This window comes from Martes martes, assembly GCF_963455335.1.
Source record: "Martes martes genome assembly, chromosome: 14".
NCBI classification, from domain to species: domain Eukaryota; kingdom Metazoa; phylum Chordata; class Mammalia; order Carnivora; family Mustelidae; genus Martes; species Martes martes.
Window position 1 is genome coordinate 81,797,480 of NC_137902.1, and position 24,424 is coordinate 81,821,903.

Here is a 24,424-nt window from a genome sequence, read left to right on the forward strand (position 1 = left end):
CACATCTTCCAACTCATTTTCCCACTAGTAGAAACTTTCCGTCACATCCGTTCAACTGCTCCTCCTTACTCTCCCCCTCTAACGCCTTGACCTTCTCCGCACACTTCACTTAATGAACCTCTTAAACAATGGGCTACAAGCTACATCCTAGACTCTGGAGAGGTCACACTGACTTGATTTTCACACATCAAAAATACGCTTTGTGCCCAAGGCATGAGGATAAAATGTTTTGAGCTAAAATCTCTGGTTGATGAGTAGAAGTCGTTCACTTCTGCTCCCCTTTCTCCACCGTCTTGCTCATGTGCACTGGCCCTTTCTCCCAGTCCGGGGCAGGGCACGAAGGTCATGGCCAAGCATCCTTCTTTACTGGCTCGAGGGTGCTCCATACGGACAGCAGAAAGCCTCCCCGACACCTGAAAGGGGGGAATATTGGAGTCAGAAGACTTAGAAGTGGTTTTTGTTTATCTTTGCTTAAATTTCCAGCGTGGGCCTATACAATTTTCGTTCATCTGTGAGTAAGATATTAAGGATGAGGAAAACTCACTCAAAGGTCCCTGAGCCCTTTGGACAAACAACACTTCACCTCTCGCTGTGCTCGATGCCGACGGTACACTGAGAAATAAGACCCGGGCCCTGCCTTTAGGGTGATTCCAGTCCAGAGAGAAAACGCATTCATTCGAAGATTCACATGGACTCGTTTCTTGTTCTTTATAATTCTACTTTATTGCCCAGATACAGTGTATCCATTCTGGCATGATTCATAATGTAACATAGTTGGTGACGCTAGCCGCTGTACTCACTAGGAGTCAGAAAGTTCCAAGGGCTAGTCAAGAATTGATGAGTTTTGACGTGTGTTTGGCGTGTCAGAGTCAAGAGGCTTTGGGGAAAGCCAGCTGTGACGGAGGCGAAGTAGCCCGGAGCTCACCATTCCACGTTTCCCTGACGTTTTTCCCTCTAGGTAAACTTCCGAGGCCAGAAAACGGAGCTCATCCGAGTCCGGAACCCTTGGGGCCAGGTTGAGTGGAACGGGTCCTGGAGTGACAGGTCAGTCCCTGCCTCCTTGCCTTCCCGGGGACACAGAGGCCCGGTGCTGGCTTCTGCAGGCAGACGAGGAAGGGCCACTGTGTCTCCAGTTCCCTCTGGGCTCTCTCTCAGGGGACTGTCCTGCGGCTGGGGTGGCCTTACTTCCTCCCTCTTCAGCCCTCTGGCCTACCATGCAGTCAAAATGGAGCACCCTTACACGGGCTTTTTCCCCTTTCCAGTTACTGTGTTTCTGTCAGTGGATCTGTTTCATCCCGTGGGGACATGACATCATCTCCCCATGATGTGGTGAGGGGCTTTATCTCCAGCAATGAGTGGCTCCAATATGTAGTGTGTTTGTGTGTGCAAGTGTACGTGTGGGGGTCAGGTGGGGTGGCCGTGAGTGTTTGAGGTGTGAGAATCCCCGAAATATTGCCGAGCGGGTCACCATGGGGTTCTCTCTGATTGGTCCCTGGCCATTGGCCAGAGGCTGGCGGCCCAGTAGAGAGACAGGAATTGGAAGAAGAAATGCACCCTTTACAGAGCAGTCAACTAGCAACTATTTCTTTGGCCCCCATTATAAAGAAAGTTCCCCCCTGCAAGTGTGTGTCCCCTCCCCGTACCCTGGGAAGAGGCCCAGGTGGCTAAGATCTGGGAACATTCAGATGTGTTTGGGCAGGACCCGCCCTGAGCTGCCCCCGGCCTCAGGCAGGACTCTGCCATCTTGGGGTCCCGCTGTCCCACCCCAACCCACTTACATCTTGTAGGACTCTGGGGAGACCTCCAGCAAGTCTAGAGCCTGAGTAAAAGAACTTGAGCTGTGTTTGTCCTCAGATCACAAAGAGGCCACCATGTCGCCAGCCATCAGTGTGTCTGTGTCTCTGTTAACCTGACTCCAACCTGAGGGCACAGTGCACACCCCTGGGGGGTTGGTGGTCCCATCACGGCTCTTGTCCCAACACCTCCCAGCCCCATTTGGGTTCTGCCTTCTCAGAGCCCGGGGCCTCGGGCAGAGATGGATTCACACCAACATCACAGGAGGGAAGAGATCAGCCCCCCTATCCTGGCAGAAATGGAAAGAACGGAGATATTGAAATCGAAGTTAATGAGACACTTCATATCACACATAGACGATCACAGTGTCCTTCCGTTTAGAGAACACAGCCTGTAAAAGGGCCACTGGTGCCTTCTCCTGGGAAACACACAGAGGGAGAAATGAGGGAAGTGCATTCCCTGGGGTCAAGGCTGGAAGGTGAGTCTGCCTCCCGCTCGTGCTCAGCCTCGGGGTGACGGAGGGCAGGTCCCCGTCCTGATCCCTGCTCCTGACCCCGCCTGCTAGGAGGCAGGTCCTGAAAGCGCTTTAGCTGGGCAGCTGGTGATGGGACGGGAGACACTCGGAAGGTCCTGGCTCTGGGTCCGGCACGCAGGACCTGGAGAGGGGCTTCTCCTGGATCCTTCACGGGACGAGCTCCGTAGGGCGTGGACGAGGCTGGGTACCACGTGCTGGTTACTCAGCAGGAACCACTCGGAGGCGGCTGTGCGGGTCACAGAGACACAGTGACCTTGGAGGTTTCCTAGCGAGCTTACCTACAGAAAGCGTTTAGTGTGTGAAATGTCAAGTCCAAGCAAACGTAAGATTTCTTACCGCTTTTGGAAACGTCACTTACAAACGAAGAGGAGAGATCAGGAGATGCTCCGGGGCACAGGTCAGCCCCGTTCTGGCTTCCAGTTGGAAGTTTCTGCTGTTTTGCTGGTGTTGAACATCGTGGAATGGTCCTATGATAATCCCCTATGGAGGGGCTTCCCATGACCCCGAGGACCTGTTACCATGGGCTGCTCTTGGACGCCCACTTTCCAACCAGCCTCTAGATCCCCGGCGGCATTTCCGGGGCCCAGGGAGTAGGCACTGACCAGAATCGGTCCCCACACAGCCACCACTGGCTCCTCGGGAGGGACGCTCCGGCCCCCACGGAGGTCAGTATCCTTTCCGCCGACTTTGCTTCTCCTCCTAGTTCCTCCGAGTGGCGTTCGGTGGGCCCAGCTGAGCAGCAGCGCCTGTGTCACACGGCTCTGGACGACGGGGAGTTCTGGTACGGTGCTCGTCTCTGTTTTCTTTTCTGTATTAACTACACAGCGGGTATGAGCGCAGTCCCCTAGAGCCCTTGGCTCGCTCGCTTGCCTTCTGTCTGTCTTTGTTTCATTTCTTTAGTAAATCAAACCCATTTGTCTCAGCCCTTTATGCTCATTCACGTTGGCAGAGAATTTGGTAGGATCGTGGGGCTGAGCCTCCGTCTCCAGCCCAGCATCCCTCCTCCGAACTGTCCATCATCCAAGTTTTCACGTTGTATTTGAAGACAGACAGGCCGCCCTGCTTCTCCCGGGGGCTGCTCCCTTGTCCAGCTTGATGACAAGGGACCCCGATGGCAGTGACCTTGAGAGCATCCAAAAATAGAGACCTAAGTGGGCAGGAAACATTCCTAATCTGGACTCTCTGCGGGGTGGAATAACTTTGCCTAACTGGGAGTTTTTAATGGGCCTCTGTCTGTAGAAGCTTCCTTTGATCTTATTTCTTCCTGAGGGGTCCAGAAAAGAGTTGGCTGTTCTAACCCTGCAAGACCACACAGTTCTGATGCCCAGTTTCTTCCCTGAGGAGCTAACCAGTCAATTTTGAACGGAGCTCCCTTTTTTCTTAAAGGCCTTATTAAACACAGCAAGCAAAAGCCAGCACACACGAATAATCTAGCTTTTTCCCTCCTCTTCCCCTCGAGCACAGCCTCTGTCTTCCATATTTTTACAGTTTTAACCAGCAGATTGCCATTTGTAATGTGGATATCTATTTTCCAGCTCTAACATTTCCTTGAAGCCTGTCCAAGTGCTAAGCTGGCGTCACCTAGTTTAGAATTCCATCACGGTGGCCTCCCGCTTCAAGGCACCGAGGACTTAGGGTTACACCAGCTGCTGTAACAAGTAGACTCAGAATGTATGAAAACACAAATGCAATAGAGTTTATCGCTCACTCATTGTACCAGTCCAACAGGACATCCCTGTTCTGTGGGTGGCTCTCTCCGTGCTGATTCAGGGACCCAAGCCCCTTCCTCGGTATGGCTTCACCATCCCCTGGGGTCCCCCGGCCATCTGCAGGAAGCCAGCAGAAGTGGAGAGACAGGAAATATTGGAGGAGACCCCCCCATCCCGCTCCCTAAGAGCCTCGACCCGAACATCACTGCTCACATCCCACTCTAACTGCAAGGGGCGGGCTATAGTCCCTGAACCCAGGTTCTCCTTAGCTTTGCTTGTGTCTTTTCTGTCTGCCCACACCTGAGTTCTCCCCGTCTTTGAGGACGGGTACGGGGACTCACTACCAGTCAGTTAGATGATTAAGCAAATGAATGGATCACGACGTCACCGTCGCCTCCTATGTCTGGTGTCTCTCTGCCTTGTTGCAGGATGGCATTTAGGGACTTCAAAACCCACTTTGACAAAGTGGAGATCTGCAACCTCACCCCTGACGCCCTGGAGGAGAACGCGCTCCACAAGTGGGAGGTGACGGTCCATCAAGGAAGCTGGGTGCGGGGCTCCACGGCCGGGGGCTGCCGCAATTTCCTGGGTTGGTAGTCTGCCTGTCACGCTCTCTGTCATTGCCAAGTGTCCAGTCCAGCCTGGCGGACGTCAGCGGGCCAGCACCAGGACCTTAGAGAAAGCCCGAGTGTGGAGGTAGCAGGATTTCTGGGATGGCCGGTGAGGGCTACAGAGACGTAGCAGAAAGTCGGATAAGATTGTTTAGGGGAAAATCTTGTTTGGCCTCTTAGGTTATTTCCCACGACAAGTAATAAAAAACACAACTCATGCTAGTTTAGCAATAAAAAGGATTTTTTCCTTGCATGGCTGAAAAGTTCGGAGGAGAAGCAGGATGGGTTTCAGGCATAGTTCCATCAAGCCATTGGTCTGGGGTTCTCTGCTCTGCCCTCTTTCCTCTGTTGACTCCTTCCCCAGTCTGGATTTCTCTACAGTCACAGGAGGGCCGCCGGCACCATTCAAGACTTCCTGAGCCCTCACTTGTGCACAGCTTCAGCCAACGGAAGTCCTCAACTTGGGGACAATCCCTCTAACTGGGAATTCCTTGAACCCATATTGCCTGGGAAATGCTGCAGGCTGATTGGCTTTGTTCCAACTCTCTGCAGCAAGAGGGACAAGGATGAAGCCATCCACATGCACCCTTGGAGCCGGGGCTGGGGTGGGTTCCCCTCACGTCACGCAACCACAGGGGCACAGTCCTCTCCTCTGAAGTACCACGTGAGAGAAGTGAGACGGAGCAAACCGTAGACTCAGAAGAATGTCTTTAAAAAGCTGCATGGGAAACGGCTCGAGAGATGATAGAGATGAAAGGGAGGCACTTGGCCTTCTCACTGGGGTTATGGGAAGCAGGGCAGGAGGCCGTCGGAAGAGGGAGAGAAGAAATGAATGACTTTCTCAGGTCTGGGAAGATGTGGTGGGACTGGATGGAGTGTGTGCGCGTGTGTGTGCGCGCACGCGCGTGTGTGCCTGTCTTTTGTGCTTTTCTTTAAGGAAGATGAAATAATTCACCTCTTTCAAATGGCAGATACCTTCTGGACCAATCCACAGATAAAACTGTCCCTGACTGAGAAAGACGAGGGGCAGGAGGACTGCACTTTCCTCATAGCCCTAATGCAGAAAGACCGAAGGAAACTCAAGAGGTTTGGAGCCGATATGCTGACCATTGGCTACGCCATTTACCAGGTGGGTAGGAAGCAAGTCTCTCTTCAGAGACGCACCCCGGGTGCTGGATCCTCAGCATCTCCTTGTCCACGTGCCCGACTCAATGGCCAGTCCCACAACTGTGTCCAAGTAGCCAAGACCAACTGTCCTCCTTATAGAACCAACCCTTCCCAACACTCTCCACGCCCGTTCCAGAGCCCCGGCCGAGACGAGCACCTGAACAAAGACTTCTTCAAGTACCACGCTTCCCAGGCCAGAAGCAAAACGTTCATCAACCTGAGAGAAGTCTCTGACCGCTTCAAGCTGCCCCCGGGGGAGTACGTCCTGATTCCCAGCACTTTTGAGCCCCATCAGGAAGCCGATTTCTGCCTGAGGATCTTTTCGGAGAAGAAAGCCATCACCCAGTGAGTAACAGGCTCGGGAATTCCTCTTCGGTTAGTGGCTCAGTCCCCGGGAAGTCACAGAGGACCGTGGGAGCCATGACCCCTTTCTTCCCTTCCCCACAATCCACCTGAGAAAGCGGGCGGGAGCGTCTCCTAACCCATCTGCAAAGCAGGATAATTTCCATTTTAGTTCTATTCCTTCCACCCCTCGAACAAGCCACTGAGAGTTTGCTCTCTCCAAGCCCTCCCAGAACCACGCTCACTCAGCGATGAGTATCACCAGAGCGATGCTCAGGTGGGGTCCCCCCAGTTTCCAGACCCTATTCTCAAGAAACGTCTGGAGTGGGACCCACATTGAGAAGTGCTAGACTCGTTTTTGAATACAGTGAAGGGGGTGACTGTTACCAGTTTCCAGAATGACCCGTTCTTTCAGCTTCACTTTAAATAAATGTTGCCAGATTGTCTGGGGTTGGTCTCAGCCCATGGACAGCGATGCCATCAGCTAGGAATGCCTGGCGGCACTCATCTGGGCAGGTACTGCCTGGGGTGGGCCCCCAGAGATGTTTCCCGAACCGGAGCCAACGCTGAGGCCAGATTGACCCTTGTGGGTCTTTTTATGATTGCAAGACGCACCTCAACAACCCAAGGAACTCTGGGAAGACAAGGTTTATTACGTAACAGGTCCTGGAGAGCACACGGCAAACCTGGGGCCCCACCGCGATGTCCTGAGTAGAGAGAGAGAGAGAGCACACAGGCCTGGGGTTCTGCCTTTATTGGGGTCAAGGGTAGGGGCCTAGGGTTTCAAAACAGGTTCACTCTTGGTGAACTTCAAACATAAAAGCAGAAATTGAAGTGCTTGAAGGTAAAGCAAGGAGTGGGCCAAATGGTCTACCAGAGCTTTCTAAAAAAAGAGAGAACTTCGTGGGTGAGGTGGCTGGGCTTTATATCTAGCTGTGAAGCTGGCAATGTGTTTATTGGCGATGGATGTCTTTGAAACGGATGGCTGAACCGTCAAAAACTTAATGCCAGACACTTACATTACCATCAAAAAAGTTAATTGTCAAGGGCTTATACTGCACAAGTCTGCCTTCTGTTTAATATACCCAACATTCTGCCACCTCCCCCTTTGCAGTGTCTTAGCAAAATTATTTTGTGTTGGACACTTCTGTGAAAAGTTTCCCATTATTACCCTTTTGCCATCGGTTGTTCTGTGGCAGAGGGAAAAAATGGTTCAAGATACAAGCATCCCCTCCTTTTCCCAGTAGAGACGTTCTAGAGATGGTGGAGAAGGGCCATATTGGCTAATGCTGCATTTGAGCTAGATGAAGCCCAGTTAGGGGCCGCCCTTAGATAACGAGACAGAGCCCTCTGTGAGTTCGTAGCCTCCTGTTCTATCTTTTGTTCGGTGAGATAGGATTGGATTGATAGCAGGCACTGAGAATATCCCCAGTTGTCCAGTCCGCTTGGACTTCCCAAGCTGATTGCAAAAGGTGTGATTCCTTCTTCTCCACTAAATAGAAGCAATTAAAGATCTTCCTTTAATTTTTGAAAATTCTGCTGGAGAATTGTTCTCCAGTCTTCTTCCAGATACTGGTACAAGCCGAGGATGAATTTCCCAGGATCTGTTCACACAAAAGCGCCCACCCGAGAGGCGTGCAGACTGGCAGCTCTTGTGGGCGGCAAGAACGAGAGAGGAAGTTAATCTGCAATGTGTTTTCTCCCCGACAGGGACATGGATGGGGATGTGGCCATTGACCTTCCGGAGGTAAGCCTTCGCATGGTACTCTGGAGGGTGGGAGTCAGTGACGGTCTGGAAAGTTCCCTTCGATCACAGTGTCATTCAGGGCTTTGAAGTTCAGGGAATGGTTTATCTGCGATCTGGTGAGTACCTTGATTCCAATCTCATGGAGGACAAGCCTTGTCCCTCCTAAGTCGCTCATGTCCTACCATGACCGGGCTTGGGAACGAGGAACGTGCTCTGAAGAAAGCTCCGTTTGGAGCGATGTTTCTCTGGACTACCCGCTCACTGTCTTCCCTGAAAAGTGGCTGTCGCTTCCGAAGGGCATGAGATGTTTTTAAAATGTCTTCAGTTTAAGAAAAATAACCCAAAAGAAAATGAGCGTGGCTAGGAGAGTCTCTTGCAGAGGACTTGGAGGAACACGTGACTTCCTCCCTATGATATGTGTGTTGTGGGGGGCCGTGGGGGAGGGTTTTATACTTGTCCAGGGACTGTAAGACTTTGAAGACGTGCTGAGCTATAACTGGGACAGTCTAATGCTTCCCAAGTCAGCATTGATCGGCCCAAGACAAAAGTAAAACACCCAGCGCATTTGCTAAGCTCTTTCCATGCACCGGGCTCAGGGCTGCCTGCTAGTGACAGACTCCTGTCATTAAAGATGTCACCACCTGTCAAGACAGATGGTTCGGCAAGTAATTACAGTCGAGAGTGGCGAGGGGTCCGTGAGAGAGGGCGCAGGGAGCCACCACCACCCCGGCTGGGACCCCAGCTCGGTCAGGACCCCAGCCTCCCTTAGCGCTCTTATCTGCAAAAGACCCCTGATCGGTCCTTCCAGATTCTCCCTCTAAAGAGCCGTCCCCAGGGATCCGACGGCCGTTCCTAACGCTCCAGGCCGCGGCCCCTGCTGTTTCCTCCCCACGGCAGTGAGATCCCAGCCTCTCCCAAGGGACCACAAGGCCTCCAGGGCGCGCCTTTTTCTTGCGATTTCTTTGGGATAGCAAACGCCACATGTCCTTTCTGTGACTGCAACGCAAGTTCCTCTGGTCGTTTTCTAGCCTCCGAAGCCGACTCCAGCTGGCCAGGAGACGGAGGAGGAACGGCCGTTCCGGGCCCTGTTTGAGCAAGTTGCCGGTGAGGTAGGGCCGGCGGCGGGCACTCTTGGCCTTGACCCCTGCGGTGCGAGGGGCCTGGTTTCGTCCACAGCAGCGCTTGCCAGAGGCCGGGAGGAGCCAGAGCCAACGGGAGGCCAGGCCTGATCCTCCAGGAGGGTCCAAAGACCGCCTCCCCCACCAGACTGGGCTGCCACCTTCGGGGGGACAATGGTCCCCGAAGCTCAGCCTGGCCCGGGGTTTTCTGTGGAAGGCTAGGGGGAGCCTTGAAGAGGAGCGTCATGGCACTCAGCCCACAAACCACTGCCTTTCGAATGTTCTCTCTGCTCTGGCGGAAGTTGGGGTGGTTCGGGGATGTCACCACGAAATTGCAAATGTGACCTTTGTCGGGTAACATCAGCGGCCCGGCCAGGTTTGGCGGTTCGGGCCAGGCCCAGCCGCTGGAGAAGGAGGGATCTGTCCCTCGCCTCCTGCTCTCCGGCCTCTACTCCATTCTTGCCCCCTCGGTTGTCAGCTTGTTTGTTGGGGGTCCCGGCCTCTCCTGGGGGCCCTGGGTGTCTCTTGCCCCAGGCTCCATTCTCCTAGAAACTGCCCCACCTGTGCTCCCTCGTAGCCATGAATAAAATGAGCCTGTTTGACCATTTCCTGGAGGGGCTATAATGACTACATTCGCTTTCTTCTCCTGCCAGGGCCCCTGAATCATAAAAGAGGCGTGTTTGCGGGTGGGGAGCCCTGACGGGGGCTTCAGGCCATGTAAGAAGCAGGAGGGCAGGGAGACTTGGGGACGGCAGTCTGGGTGGAGAGAAATGGGGACCCGTGTGGTTTTGTGTAAGCCGCAGCAGGCCAGACGGCCACCACCGGGCAGGCGGAGGGGGCGGGGGCAGGGGCGGGGGCGGGGCGCATGAGCCATTCCTCCTCCAGGGCTGACCACCCCAAAGCCCATTGCCCAGGCCTCGGGAGCTCCAGGCAGGCCCATATGAAATAATTTCACAGGTGACTATTCCGCACCAGTAGCTCAAAACCCTGGACCAAAGGAGCCTTAAGTCCACGCTGCTGCTCAGTCGCGCACGTAACACTCGCGGCGGCATCCTGGAAAATGCAGATTCTCTCGCCGGGAGGTCTGGGGCAGGGCCTGAAACTCCACATTTCTGACAAGCTTCTAAGGGCCATGGGTGCTGAGCTCTCATGGGCTTAGCAGACGGCCCCAAATCCGTGGCTCTGAATTCACCCTCGAGGTTTTGAAAAAACCCACGGGACAGCCTCCCAGCCTTCTGAAATGAAATGGTCCCTGGAGGGAGCCCCCAGCGTGGGGTGAGCCACCAGTATGGGCATTGTTCATACTCTGCAGGGGGTTCTGCTGTGCAGGGGCTTGGGGACCCAGATGCGAAGGTCCTCCAACACAAGTGCCACATGGGGAGCTTTGGTGGGGGGGGTTGGGGACGCTCTTCCATCCTTTCTGGGCGGGGCACGGGCGTCCCTGGGAATTGAGCAGGTTGCAGTCTCGGGAGACCAGGACACGGGCTCGCAGCAGGGTCCCTGAGGGCCAGAGACATGTGACACTGTCTCTTGAGCCAGATGAAGCTCTGGACTGGAAGCAAGTGACAAGTGACAAGTGGCGCTAAGGGCCATCAAAGCAGACGTCTCTCCTCCCACAGGACATGGAGGTCACCGCAGAGGAACTCGAATACGTCTTAAATGCTGTGCTTCAGAAGAGTAAGTGCTCATCCCCCCACCCACCGGGGGCCCCAGGGCTCCTCTGGAGGCGACGCATGACCTGTGACCCGGTGCTGCCTCTCCTCCAGCTCCCCCTGCTCTCCAGGGCTGACTCGGGGTAGACTTGCCAAATAGCTTTCATTGCTTATTTCCTGATTACAGAAATGGTGCCAGTTACGGCAGAAAATTCCATAAAAATGCAAAAAAGCCTAAAGACAAAGACGAAAGCCTCCAATGACCGAACCACCCGTAGATGACCCCCGTTAAGATGTGCGTGTGTGTCTTCGCCTATGTGTGTGTGTATCGTGTGTCGTCGGTGTGTGTCTCTCGGTGTGTGTACATCTACACACAAGGAATTGCCATCAAATTATAGATACAATTTTATTTGTTAATGTAACAGCTTTAACAGAATTCTCATGTGAACAATCTACCCGCCATGCTTCTTGGTGTGCGGGTTACAGGCTGCAAAAGTCACACCCCACCTCCCCCAGCCCCCGAAACCACTGATCTACTTCCTGTCTCTATAGACTTGCTTATTCTGGACTTTGCATATAAAAAGAATCATGCGCAGCACCTGGGTGGCTCCGTCCTTAAGTGTCTTCCAGAGGCTCGGGTCATGATCCCAGGGTCCTGGGATCGAGTCCCACATCGGGCTCTTTGCTCAGCGGGGAGCCTGCTTCTCTCTCTGCCTTGCCTCCCACTCTGCCTGCTTGTGCTCTCTGTCTCTCTCTCTCTCTCTTTCTGACAAATGACTAAATAAAATCTTAAAAAAAAAAAAAGATTTATCCTCGTTGTAGTATTTGCAAAGACTTCTTCCATCCATTCTGGGGCTGGATAGTATTTCCCTGTAGGAACATGCCAGGTTTCGTTCCCGCATTCCTCACGGAGGCCCGTGAGGGTTGTTGCCACTCTGGCTCTCGTGACGAATATTGCTGTGAACGTTGGTGAACGAGTCATTTGTGTGGACGTTTCTCCTGGGCGTGTATCTCAGACAGCTGCTGCCTCACAGGGCAACTCTGTTCTTCCTGTTTTAAGGAACCCCCCGACCGTTTTCCAAAGCAGCTCTTTTACGAACGGCGCGCGAGTGTTCAAACTTCGTCAGTAACTTCAGTCCTGCCTTTCAAACTGACTTTTTCTGAGCATTTCCCCCGTCATTACGTGTGCTTCCAAAACGTCGCTCTTAAGGACCATGTAACAATCGATCCTACGCACATCACTTTTTCTGCTCCTACCCTTCCGTTGGTCACTTGTGTCCTTTCTAAATTTTTGCCATTATGCGTAACCAAACGCTAAAGGTCTTAATTTGTCATTCTTTGCTTGGGATTCTTGAAACTGGGATAAATGAATGGAAAGATCTTCCCGGTTTTTTATATTGTGCAGTTTTGTCCCACCCCCACCCCCACCCAAAGGCCATGTCAGTTTCTACTGTCACCAGCAGCCTGAGAGTGAGCACGCGTGCCCCTCCCCAGCCCCGGATCTGACCCTCTCTTGCACTCCCAGCAGCCAGGGATAAGTTAATCCTATCACGTGTCCAGTGAATTCTGCTTTCGTGTGTGATTTCAGAAAAGGACCTCCAGTTCAAGAAGCTCAGCCTGATGTCCTGTAAAAACATCATCTCTCTAATGGATGTATCCTTCCAAATCCGTGGGCTGTGTTTTCCCGTCGTGCAGACCCTTCTAGAATGTGGCACCCTTAGCCGGTGGGATAGTCTCCTCGGAGAATACGCAAAGACCGGCGGCACCTAGAACTGGATCAGAATCAGGAGGCACAGACTGTCCAGCAGGGGGACTGCTTTTGAAGGGACTTGGGGGTCTGGCTGCCACTTTGGGGTCCCAGCTAAGGGGATAATAAGGGAATGTTTTCATTGTGCTTTCTCGAACCTGTTGGCGCCATGCCCATCTCACGCCTGCCCGTCTAGCCCCTGCCACTGCCCCTGTTCAGAGAAGCGTGGCTTGCTAATGAAGCTGCCTCCCCAGGAGCCCTGATTCTGTGTCCCGGGCCCCCCGGCTGGCCGGTTGCCCCTCATCCCTGGAGCTCCCCGAGGCTCCTTGGGTCCAAACCCCGACCGTCTTCCTTCCTTTCTTCCTTAACGCACTCGGCACAGACCAGTGGCAACGGGAAACTAGAGTTCGGGGAGTTCACAGTGTTCTGGGACAGGCTGAAGAAGTGGACAGTAGGTGACCCTCCCGGGCGCGGCCTCTGGGGACTGAGCCAGCCTGGAGCGGGAGGGCGTTTTCCGTGGCCAAGGGAGAGGGCGGGAGGGAAGGAACGTGATGGAATCCCCAGGTCCCTTTTCGCGCTCCCAGCGCTTCCAGAAGGATCCACGCTTGCCCCTGGAACGAAAGTGAAAGCCAGAGGTCGAGGAGGTCCTCGTGGGCAGGCCGTGGTGTCCTCCCTCTGGTTCTCAATGCCTCTGTCCTCCCCCGTAGAACCTTTTCCTCCAGTTCGACGCTGACAAGTCGGGCACCATGTCCTCCTACGAGCTGCGCACGGCCCTGAAAGCCGCAGGTAAAGCGAGCCTGAAAGGTCAGGCGTGGGCTGCCCGTGGCCGGGGACTGTCTGTGGACGGCCCCTTGCTTCTCGTGCCCTAGGTGGCCGGTCTTGGACCCGAGGTCGTGCTTCTTGAGGGCACTGCTCTGGGAGTGCCAGAGCCAGGCCCCAGGCTCAGGACTCGCTCGCTCACGCCGGGGCCCGTGTTTTGAGCCACTTTGCAATATCGGCAGGAATCTTTAAAATGGATCCACTGAGCGTGAACTTAGCGTGACCCCCCTCTCCGACCTCAGGCCAAGTTTTCTGGCCGAGCTGAGGTACATGTGAGCCTTTGGTGGCAAGCCACGCGTGGTGCCCCCAGACCTCTAACTGCTGCTTTCAGATGGTGATGGCTGGGAATGATCATGGACGAGGCAGGCCGTGCCAGGTCCCAGGATTCGGGCTTAGGGAGGAGTTCCTGGAGTTCCTCTGCCATGGGCAGCTCTGTCCCTGGCTTTGTCCCCAGACTCCAAACCAGGTGGTTCAGTCACAGTTCACATCAGCTCTGCACACGAAGGACAGGACCCAGAAAATGCCACAGATGAGGAGGGTCTGATCTTCTTAGGGGCTGCTGACCCTGTTTCTAGGGGAGGAGGACAGGGCAGAGAGGAGAGTGAGCCCGAGTCTTTCTGGGACTGATGTTGGGAGCAGGAGGACGCCCCCTCTCTCCCCTCCTCTAGCCCCGTGGAGAGCAAATGCCAGCATCTGGGGCATCGCCAGCAACCGACAGCACTGTCTGGCTCCAGAAACCTCTCTCGATGTCCGCCTGGCCTTCTCCTCTGTCTGGGATCGGGACTGAGGAGCAGGGAAGACCGGGTAGATTTCCAAGCAGTATATTGAACATTCTCTGGAAATCGAGCTTGTAGACTGAAGTCCGGGGGCGGGGGGTAGTCCCTGGGATGTGGGTTAGATATTGAAGCATTAAATGTTGGATCTAAAGTGACTTGACTTCCCTCAAGCCCTCATTCAAGCAATAAGGACATGAATCCCAGAGAAGTGAAGCAGCCCGCCCCTGGCTCAGCCCGGGCCCCCGGGGCGTGCGAATGAACCCCTGCCCCAGGGCGTCACTCACTGGGGGCTTCAGCCTCCCTTCTAGAAACATGATTCCTAGAGCCCTCAGCACCTTTGGGTTAAAGTGCTCTCCTGGGGCGCCTGGGTGGCTCAGTGGGTTAAGCCTCTGCCTTCGGCTCAGGTCATGATCTCAGGGTCCTGGGATCGAGCCCCGCATCGGGCTCTCTGCTCAGCAGGGAGCCTGCTTCCCCCTCTCTCTCTGCCTGCCTCTCTGCCTACTTGTGATCTCTGTCTGTCAAATAAATAAATAAAATCCTTTAAAAAAAAAAAAAGGTGCTCTCCAGAAATGGAGGCGGGGAGGGGGATGGGAATGGGGCTCAGACACCATCCAGCGTTAAGATTCCCCCAAGTGAGGTTTCGTGAAAAGTCGGCAAGATACAAGGGGTAAGTGAATGTCAAAACCAGGCGCGTGACCTCAGGAGCCCACCAGCAATCCCCCCGGCAGAGACACGCAAGGTCACGCTGCATCCGGGCTGAGGACAGGGAGCCCACCTGCTGGCGGGGTGTGCCCCGAAGGTGCCCCCCATGGGGCCCAGGCCGACGCGTCTCCTCCCCTCCCCCACAGGCTTCCAGCTGAACCATCACCTCCTGCAGCTGATCGTCCTGAGGTACGCGGACGAGGGCCTCCAGCTGGACTTCGACGACTTCCTCAACTGCCTGGTCCGGCTGGAGAACGCGAGCCGTGAGTGGTGGGCGGGGCGGGGCCTCCTGCGACCCGGTGGGCGAGGGGTGGGGGGAGTGTCCCTGGGGTGGTGGGTACAGCCAGCCAGCCGAAAATCCTGGCGATGACAGGTTCTGTCCTGTGATCTCTGGGCAGTGTGCGTGGTTAGCTGAGGGGTGGGGTGCGGGAGTCTTCTTTGCAGGACTGTCCTTAAGAATCTTCCAGTCTCTGCCTCTGCGTAGGCCACTCCGCTTGCCCTGGGAGTCATTCTCCACGTGTACACCCTCCGTGTCCTTGCGGGAGCCTGGGGGGGTGGTTGCTCCAGCCCCCGAAGGTCCCATCAGGGGTCAAACCCATGTCCTCTCTGTCCCCCTCCCTCCACCCTCCCTCTGTGTTTTGTAAGCTCTACACCCTGACCTGGTTTTTCCCAAACAAGACGTGTTTACCCCGGGAAGAGAGAGAGAGATTTTGTGTAGGAGGCCCTTAGACTTTGCAGTCTGTGATCACACGGTCACCAAGCTGAAGCTGAATCCAGGGGCCTAGAACCCAGCACCAGGGTGGCCACCATAACTGGGGGCGAGGGAGAGAAGTGCGTCGGTGTCCAGGGCCCTGGACCCCTGAGGATGCCCATGCTTGATTTCACACTTCAGTGTCACCATCACTGAAAATGATTTAAAAATGATCATTAAATGATCAAAATGATTAAAATTATTAAATGATTAAAAATGATCATTAAAAAATGATCTCCATCATTTTTTAGCAAGGGGTCCCACATTTCCCGTTTGCACTGGGTCCCATGAATTACGGACCCATCCTGCTTGGCATTTTCTAAAGGATGTTTGCTTGGTGGCCTCAGGGCACTTGCTAACCCAAGTCGGGGTCTGGGCTCCCCGGGTCTAGGGTGCCAGAGCTCCCTCTGCTTCTGTGACACTTAGAGCCCATGGGATTACCTGCGGAAGCCTGTCCCCACCGAGCTCTAACCCCCTGGAAAGCCGCACTTAGCGGACAAGTAAGGCTTACGTGTGGGCTGACCGTGATGGCACAAGGGAGACAAGCCGGTGCTGGAGGGCCTTGCACACCAAGCCAGCAGGCTGAGCTTTCTCTGGGTGGTTACCACTAGCTGGTAAGAGGTGCATTTTAGAAAGGCTCTCCGAAAGGCAGACACTTACTAGAATTACAAGGTGGACAAAATGGACCCCAAAAGAATGATATTTGGTAACTTACCATCTCTCAGCTGCCCCAGTCCTTTCTAAATGCCCTCAGCCCGGTCCTTCCAAGCCGGGGGTTCTCAACTTGTTCTTACAAAATCGAGGATTAGGGAGAACGCACTTTGGGCTTCACACTCACCTTCTCTGGGATCCTCTAGTTAGATCCACCACCTGGAGAACTTTTTTAAAATACGGAGGCTAGGGCTTCACCCCAGGAATTAGTCAAACTTTTTATTCTCAGAATTTTTAATCTTAAGTATGAGGAATAAAAGTCAGTCCCCACGGGCCCCACACCAGCGTTCCCAAACTTTGCCACACATTACAACCCCGCACTCCTGGCAGGTTTAGAAAATTTCGATGACCTGGGCTGCACAGGAAGCCAATTAATTAGACTCTAGGAGGTGGAACACAGCATCGCTCCTTGTAACCCGCCCCCCCCAGATGGTTCTAGAGCCTTACACCAGTCTCAACAATGGTCATCCCGCTAAACTCTCATATGTTCTTCTAACATACACTTTTTTTCGAATTATTTGATAACAGAGCTCAGAAATTCAGTCCTTCCCTCTGTAAATACCTCTAAGGGGCAGGCTCGTCTTCAGCACAGCCCTCCTGCCATCTGTACCCCCAACACACTTCTCGGGGAGCCCTCGGTGTCACCTAAGAACTGACCCGAGCTGAACTTCCCCAGGTCATCTCTCCATGTTCGCTTGCTTGTCTCGGGATCTACTCGCTGCCTGTGGCTGTTGGGTTCTGTCTCTTTTGTTTTATGACAGTTCCCTCCCCCCTTTTTGTTCTATTTTTCAAGCTCCTGGGAGACTCTTAGGGGAAGCCAGACATGGCTGGCTTGGCCACTTTGACTAAATGGGGAGACTGAGGCCCAGAGAGGAAAGTAGCTTTCAGGTTATTGCATGCGTTAGCTGTGGTGTCCAGCTGGGCCAGCTCCCTGTCCTCCCCCTGTCCCTCCTATGTGTGTGGGAGCCTACAGTGCTCACCTTCTCATTAGGGACTCGTAGAGAGTGAACGGCTTAGTTTCACGTACATGTGCTTTTTCTCTGGGGGGAAGGCCCGTGGATCACGAGGTATCTGTAGCTTCCCCAAAAGTTAGCACAGGCATGATGTTTGGGGCCTAGGAGCTGGCCAGCTGACTGGCGTGTTGGAGAGGACAGCACGCGCTGCCCCATGCTAAGGCCACCAGCTCTGCCCTCCCAGGAATTCAAGAGCCCCCATCGTGCGACAGAAATCCCCGTGCAGCCGGCCTGCGTCTGGCCTGCCATTCTAGAAGGTCCCTGCTTGCCACCAGATGGAGCAGCTCCTCCACGGCTGCCCTGCAGGGCCCCAGGTCACTAGGGAAGAAAGAAACCTGTCGAAGGAACCGTCCCCACAATGATGCTTTTCTCGTGTCTCTCCCATCAGGGGTGTTCCAGGCTCTCAGTACAAAGAACGAGGACAAGGAGTTCATTTGTCTCAACATTAACGAGGTAGGATCCAGCCGGGGCTAGTCAGAGCCCTGCCCTAGAAATGTTTCCTGAATGCCTGTGAAGGTCACACTTGACCTCGGAGGGTAGTAACAACAATGAAACTGCTCATATTTTTAGGTACTAGTCGGTTAGCAGCCAATGCAATCGTTACAATGGTCCTGTGAGCTAAGAATGAACAGAACCCCCATTTGGCAGAAGTGGAAACTGAGACATAAAACAATTAATCACCTGAAACAGAGTGAGCAAGCTAGCCCTGCCTTTCTCTCTTCCTTCTGCCATGGGGCTCCTCCGCCTGCCTGCCTTCTAGCCTCCGATTTGCTCACTCTCCTTGTACACGTTGTCCTGTAGGTCTCATGATTCTCAAAAACCCTGAGAAAGACACAACTTTGGCCAGTTACAGGGCTAACGACAGCAAAAGTGATGGAGGGACGAGCACGGATCAGAGTTTCAGAGACTTGAAAGAGGCATCCCAGGGCTGGACCATCCCCTCCCGCCTGCCCCGAGTGTGGTCCGCTGACCAGCGGCGTGGGCATCACCTAGGCGGGCTGTTAGGAATGCAGTGTGGCACGTAGTGATTACAGTCCACAAGACTACTATAAACTTCAAAGCTGCTAAGAGGCTACATCTTAATTGTTTTAGCCACGAAAAAAGAAACGATAATCACGTGACCCGACAGAAATGTTAGCTAATCGCATTGCAACATATAAAGGTATCAAGTCAACACATTATACACATTTACACACTGTCCTGTCAGTTATATGTCAATAAAGACAATAAAAAAATCACACAAACAAGAAATGCAGAATACCAAGCCCCACCCCCAACCTGCTAAACCAGATTTCGTTTTAGGAGGATCCCCCGTGATTCCTACATGTACTGAAGTCAGAGAACGCGGCTTAGATATTCTTCTGCCCAAAGGGAGGGAGGAGACTGTGGACCACCTCCCTTTGCCAGTTCCTGTGATTTCTGTTGCCCATTTCCCCCCTTTCTCTCCCCGTGTCTTCCTGTTCAGTTCTGTCTTCCCTTGGACCCAACAGTAGCCACCTGAGTCTCCGTCCCATCTCTGAGCTCTTCCCCCACCCACCCTCTTCCACATCCGCACTGCAGACGCTGGCTCATTTCCAAGCCCAGTAGCAATTTTGGATTTGGGTTCCGCTTTATTGACTGTCAAGATGAAGCGGTGGGTGACAGTGTGTATTAGATGGGATGGAACGTCCCCTCTGTGCTTTGACTTCGGTCAGCTCAGCTGCTCCGTGCCTCAGTTTCCCCATCTGCAGAGGGATCGAGACCTTAATCTTACACCAAAAGTTTGGTTTCCAAAAATATCATGTAATTTATTGTGTCGGTTCATTTCCAATGTTCTCATGCGTGTATCTCAGGTCCCTGGACGTACTGTAATTTCCCTGAGGACAGACACTGGGCATTTTCCTTTTCTAGTATTTTCTCTACACTTCGGTGCACACTATACACTCAATAAATTAACTCCTCTGACAGACAACCATATAGAACACCTGGGGGGTTCCAAAGAAAGATGTGCATACTCAAACTGGCCCCTTCTGAAAATAAGAGGGACCTCCAGACCCAGACTTCTCAATGACGTCAACATTTGGCCACTATCAAGCATGAAGAAAGGACCGTTACCACCTATCCAGAGTGCAGGGGCAGAGCGGGCAGGTTTGGTAGTCAACACCCTCTGGCCAACGGCTTCAAAGGACCAGAAGCACGGAGGAAGCTTTCCACGGCCTCCGAGTCAAGGTGTCACTTCCAAACCAAGCATCCACAGGCGCGGGGGCTGGGACAGGCTCTCTCTACTCTCCACCCTCCCCTCAACAGACCCAAGCCATGTGCTGTGTGCTTTCCTGCCCCAGCCCATAGTTGTCCATCTCCAAGACAACAGGAAAAATCTTTGAGCTTTCTCCCTCTCTCTCCCTCCAAGCCTGTCATCCTCAACTCTGACCGCACGATAGGATCACCTTGGGGAGATTTAAGAACCCCAGTGGCCTGGCCATGACCCAGACCAATTAAGTCCAAATCTCTGTGCTGGGACCCAAACAGTGATATTTTTTAAAATTCCCAAGGAGTGCAGCTTGTGGCCAAGTTCAAGAGGCCCTTCCCATCCATCAGGTAAGAATCGGATCCTTGCCCCACCTACGGTTATTTTGCCTAAAGAGCTTATGGGTCTTCCTCTACCCAGCTGCCTTCCCTGACCCTGGCCTTGGCATACACTGTGTCTAGGAAGTGGGGCAGAGAGGAGAGAAGAAACCATCCCACAGAATCGTGTTCTCCCATGACTATGTTGTGATAAGAAAGCAGAGGGAAGGATGTCCTCGGGATAGAGAAGGAACCACGTGCGACTTCTCCACTCGTTCACTTGTAAAGAGCCCCGGGTGCTAAGCCCACAGCCTCTTCCTGATGGAGCCCCTCTGCCCTCCCCGTCGGGGGACCCCTCGACAAAGAGAAAAGGCGTTTCTTATCGCCCTGCTTTAGGAACCTCAGGAAGGCTCTCTTCTTTGCCAGGGAGAAAGCACATCTCTCTCTCTCTCTCTCTCTCACCATCTGCTCTTGACTTGAGCTAACTCAGAAAGATCTCAGGACCTCTGGAAAACTGAAAGTGCTGGGAATTCATTTTTTAAAAATATTTCATGTTGAAGAACGAGTCCATATTCACAGGCAGGATGGTCATATGGCGGAGCTGCTGTGACATAAACAAACCAGGCTGGTAGGGGACCGGAGGGGGAACCAGCTCTCACTTCCTCTCTCTGTCTTCTCGTTCCCAGTTCATCAACTTGACAATGAACATCTGAGGCTTCCCTGGCAAGGACGCAGTCTGTCCAGCTGGTTCTTGACTTTCGGATATCCAGCCTTCTCCTCCCCCTGCCCCACCATCCTGATCTTGGAAGAATGAAATGGACTCAGCCGTGATCTCTGATTTTATGCTACTTCTTTGTACAATCACTGCCCTAAGATGGGCTGATGCCACCCCCTGTGCCTTACGCTCAGGTTCAGGCGTTGTTAGCAACTTCTCCCCCCACTCCTCCCCCACCTCTTCCCAGTACTGATCATCCAGAGTGTAATTCAGTGCACAGAACGCTGGCTTCAGTGGCGTGTCAATCATTATACTCCAACATCCTAGACAGGACAAAGGGCAATGTTTTTGTAGATGTGTCGGGGCCTGAGATGAGAACAGAAAGGTGTGATGTCATGATTACGCCTTTTCTTCATCCTAGGTGTGTTTCCTTATCTGGGGGAACCCCAGGGAATTCTGGATGCTTCCTTGTAAGAATGGAATGTTAACGAAGACAGTCTCTGTCCAATCCAGACATCCTTTGTGTCTAGAGCTTTGGGTCAGAAAAGCCAGGTGCAATGTTCCTTCTTCTCCGTAGTCCAAATTCAGGTCAGACTGGATTGCATTCATGTCTACCATGATGGGGAAGAGCAGAGCGGAGAAGCCTTGTTTTAGCTCCTGACACTGAATAGGAAATTCCCCCCAAATTCAGATAATGGGAAATAACATGATATTGCCTCTGTAAATGCTAGGTCTTGTTTTCCTATTTACATACTTGTGGCAGGTGAGGTGGAATGGAGAGGGGTGTGCGGAGAGAGGAGGGGAGACAATGGTTGGGATGAAGATCAAGTTAGCAGTGAAACTTCATCAGATCCCTGTCCCCTGGCTGAGGATGTTGCTAGGGCAACATGATCTCTTCCCACTTCCCTACGCTTCCCTGAACTCACCCAGCAATAGCAGCATCGTGCAATAACAATGTTTCTAGTTCCTGTCCTTGATACTTGACATCTTGAGGTCTTGCTGACCCCGGAGGGACTGCCCTTCCCAGAGCTAGTCAGTTCCCAGAGATAGTGTGCCTTCCACATACAAACGAACCAATCCAGAGCCCACACCCCAACCACCTCCTCCAGGGGACTTTCACACTCCACACCACTATCCACCTGCCGCCGCAGGGCCAGGTTCCAAACAACCAGGGACACTTCCATGCCCCAGAGCCTGCTGAAATTATTCAAACTAGGCAACCCTCAGAGTGCTTACCCTGCCTCACCCATCCCTTCCCACGAAAACCACAATAAAGACTTGCCCACATTTTCCCCTTGCCCCCTCTGCTTCCTGATCAACCCTGCCGCCTCTCTGTGTGGCCCTGCATGACATGCCCTTCCCCCTCTTTTGGGATTGGTGAATATAACAAGTGACCTTTTCAATAGCAATTGTCTCCTGATCTGTTGGTCTCACCAGATAACAATTTGAATTTGTAAGAAAAGAACAGCACTACAAATGGTATCTGTGGGTGAATATAAAAGACAATAAATGTTTTTCTCTTCTAATTTTGTTAAAAGACATAAGATTATATAAAGCAATAATTATAACACTGTATTTTTAGGTTTGTAACGTATGTAGTGATATATAATAATAATAGCACAAAGGAAAGGGAAGAAATTGAGATACATTGAACAATATTACTATATTTTACTGAAATTAAGCAAGTATTAATCTGAAGTAGACAGTATAAGTTAATATGCATATTGCAATCTGTAAAACAACCTCTAAGAAAATGACAAAAATGCAGTAAAGCAACAGAGGAATCGAAATGGTATACCTAGAAAGAGTTGTTTAGCACAAAAGCCATAAAGGGGGAACACATTTTCAAAATGAGACACAGAAAACAAAATGGTAGACCTAAATCCAACCACATCAATAATTACATTAAATATAAATGGATAAACACTGTAACCCAAAGGCAGTGATTATCAGAATGGATTTAAAAAGCAAGACTCAATGGCTATTATCTACATGAGACACACTTCACACAGAAAGACAAAAATAGGTGGAAGATAAAATGATGAAAATGGTATACCGTGCCAATGTAACAATAAGTGAGCCAGAGTGGTTATGTTACTATCAAAAAAAGTTAACTTCCAGGGGCGCCTGGGTGGCTCAGTGGGTTAAGCCTCTGCCTTTGGCTCAGGTCATAATCTCAGGGTCCTGGGATCGAGCCCTGCATCAGGCTTTCTGCTCAGCAGGGAGCCTGCTTCCTCCTCTCTTTCTGCCTGCCTTTCTGCCTACTTGTGTTCTCTTTCTCTCTGTCAAATAAATTAATAAAATATTTTTTTAAAAAAAGTTAACTTCCAGATAAAAAGTATCATTAAAGACAAGAAGAATCATTACAGGATGATAAAGGGTAAATACATTAGGAAGATATAACAATTATAAAATGTAATACTACCTAGTAGTAGAGACTCAAAATTTATGAAGCAAAAATGCGTAGAATTGAAAGAAATAGTTTAACAGTTAGCTCAATACCCCACTTCAGTAACTGATAGAGCAGCTAAACAGAAAATCAGCAAGGATGAGATAAGCCAGTGGGCCATCGTGAGGGGTGGTCACGCCTCCAGCCCTCTTCCCCCCAATAACAGAGATGCCCCGCCTCCCCAGTATCTGTCCCCACAGGGCTGCCCTCACCTCACATCAACTGCAGCCCTGTGGTCACATGTGAAGAGCTTTACCCAACCCAGGGAGTGGAAATCTTTCCCCGTGGATCCTTAGACAAAGCCCTCAGGCTCTACCAGGAGGGAGCCATGGGCCACAGGCTCCTTTCTCTGAAATGCCCCGGGCTCTTCTCAGCCCTGCGCTCTGCACATCACGGTGTGCCCTGCAGTGCCAGGGCTTGGAAGAGCACCAGAGCAGGGGCCCTGGTTGGCAGGAGTCCTGGGGTCAGTGGTGCCAGATCTGCTCAGCGCTCTGGATCGTTCGTGGCAACAAAGCACCATTCTCCAGAGTGCCAAGACCGCCTGCCAAGTACCCGTGTGGGCTGTGTCGGCAGCGCAGCTGCGGATCACAGGAGGCTGGGCTTGCTACTGAGGTTCGCCTGGGACATTTTCCCAGCCCCACCGTACCTTTCTGAAAGGGGGCAAGAGGCTGGGGGCCGAGGGGAGCAGGAGAGCGGCTCTTCCTTGATCCCTGAATGGCGTCTCCAGGTGGAAGGACGTAGCCCAGCGGCGTTCTTGAGGAGATTTATCTGTGCATTCCCAGTCAAACTCTGCGAGGAGGAAAAGTCTCTCTCGTTCCACAGCCAGGCAGCCGAACCGCCCGGAACAAACGCAGGGTCACGTGATGCAAATGGCATTGGGTTCAGAGCGCAGAGACCTGGATTCTAGCCTGTAATTTACCTCCAGCGAGCTGCGGGACTTGAGCCATATCACTTAACTTCTCCGGGCTGCTTTGCACTGCGCAATTATAGGATTCCCTCTCTAATTCTGGGTCTTTGAAGGAGAGTCGAGTGGGGCTCAGTCCTGGCCCAGTGGGGCGGATGGGGAGACCGGTAGGAGGTAGAAGAGGTGGGTGCCTGATTCCCTGACAAACCGCAGGGTTCTGAGAAGAATGAGACTGTCCAGAGGAGTCTCTCCAGGCCACATCAGGACCTGGCTTCTAGGACATTCTCTGTCCTCCTCCTTCCTTTTACCATGCTTTTCCATCTTCCAGGCTCACCAGAAGTCAACTGTCCATATGACTTAGCTCCCTCTCTATTCTTTCGTAGTTGAACTTCAAGTTTCTAGTAAGACAGTCATCCACCCAGATGGTCTCCCTGTGGACACTTCTCAACCCACTGCTGGAACAGACTTCCACCCCCCACCACTGTGTGGCACCGCTGGTGGGACGAGGCCAGCTCCTGGGGAAAATGGGGATGTCTTCTTTCTTTTTTTTTTTTTAACAGCTTTTTTTTTTAAATTTTTATTTATTTATTTGACAGACAGAGATCACAAGTAGGCAGA

General features: G+C 52.6%; 1 protein-coding gene across 3 annotated transcripts in view; it reads left to right on the forward strand.

Moving 5' to 3' along the window:
• The window catches only part of CAPN9 (calpain 9), a gene marked incomplete at its 5' end in the record, with an annotated part of 38,167 nt that extends 17,705 nt beyond the window's left edge, over positions 1 to 20,462 (forward strand). For 2 of the 3 annotated variants that reach the window (XM_080823515.1, XM_080823517.1), the window contains 14 exons: positions 959 to 1,044; positions 3,033 to 3,110; positions 4,467 to 4,627; positions 5,621 to 5,778; positions 5,953 to 6,161; positions 7,869 to 7,905; positions 8,934 to 9,014; positions 10,643 to 10,700; positions 12,264 to 12,328; positions 12,805 to 12,873; positions 13,130 to 13,208; positions 14,866 to 14,982; positions 17,583 to 17,647; positions 20,425 to 20,462. In XM_080823515.1, the coding sequence (XP_080679641.1) occupies positions 959 to 1,044; positions 3,033 to 3,110; positions 4,467 to 4,627; positions 5,621 to 5,778; positions 5,953 to 6,161; positions 7,869 to 7,905; positions 8,934 to 9,014; positions 10,643 to 10,700; positions 12,264 to 12,328; positions 12,805 to 12,873; positions 13,130 to 13,208; positions 14,866 to 14,982; positions 17,583 to 17,647; positions 20,425 to 20,451 (1,290 nt within the window). In that variant the 3' untranslated portion in view covers positions 20,452 to 20,462. The remainder of the gene's footprint in view (positions 1 to 958; positions 1,045 to 3,032; positions 3,111 to 4,466; positions 4,628 to 5,620; positions 5,779 to 5,952; positions 6,162 to 7,868; positions 7,906 to 8,933; positions 9,015 to 10,642; positions 10,701 to 12,263; positions 12,329 to 12,804; positions 12,874 to 13,129; positions 13,209 to 14,865; positions 14,983 to 17,582; positions 17,648 to 20,424) is intronic. The other variant, XM_080823516.1, reaches the window with a different exon arrangement.
• Positions 20,463 to 24,424: the final 3,962 nt, after the last annotated feature.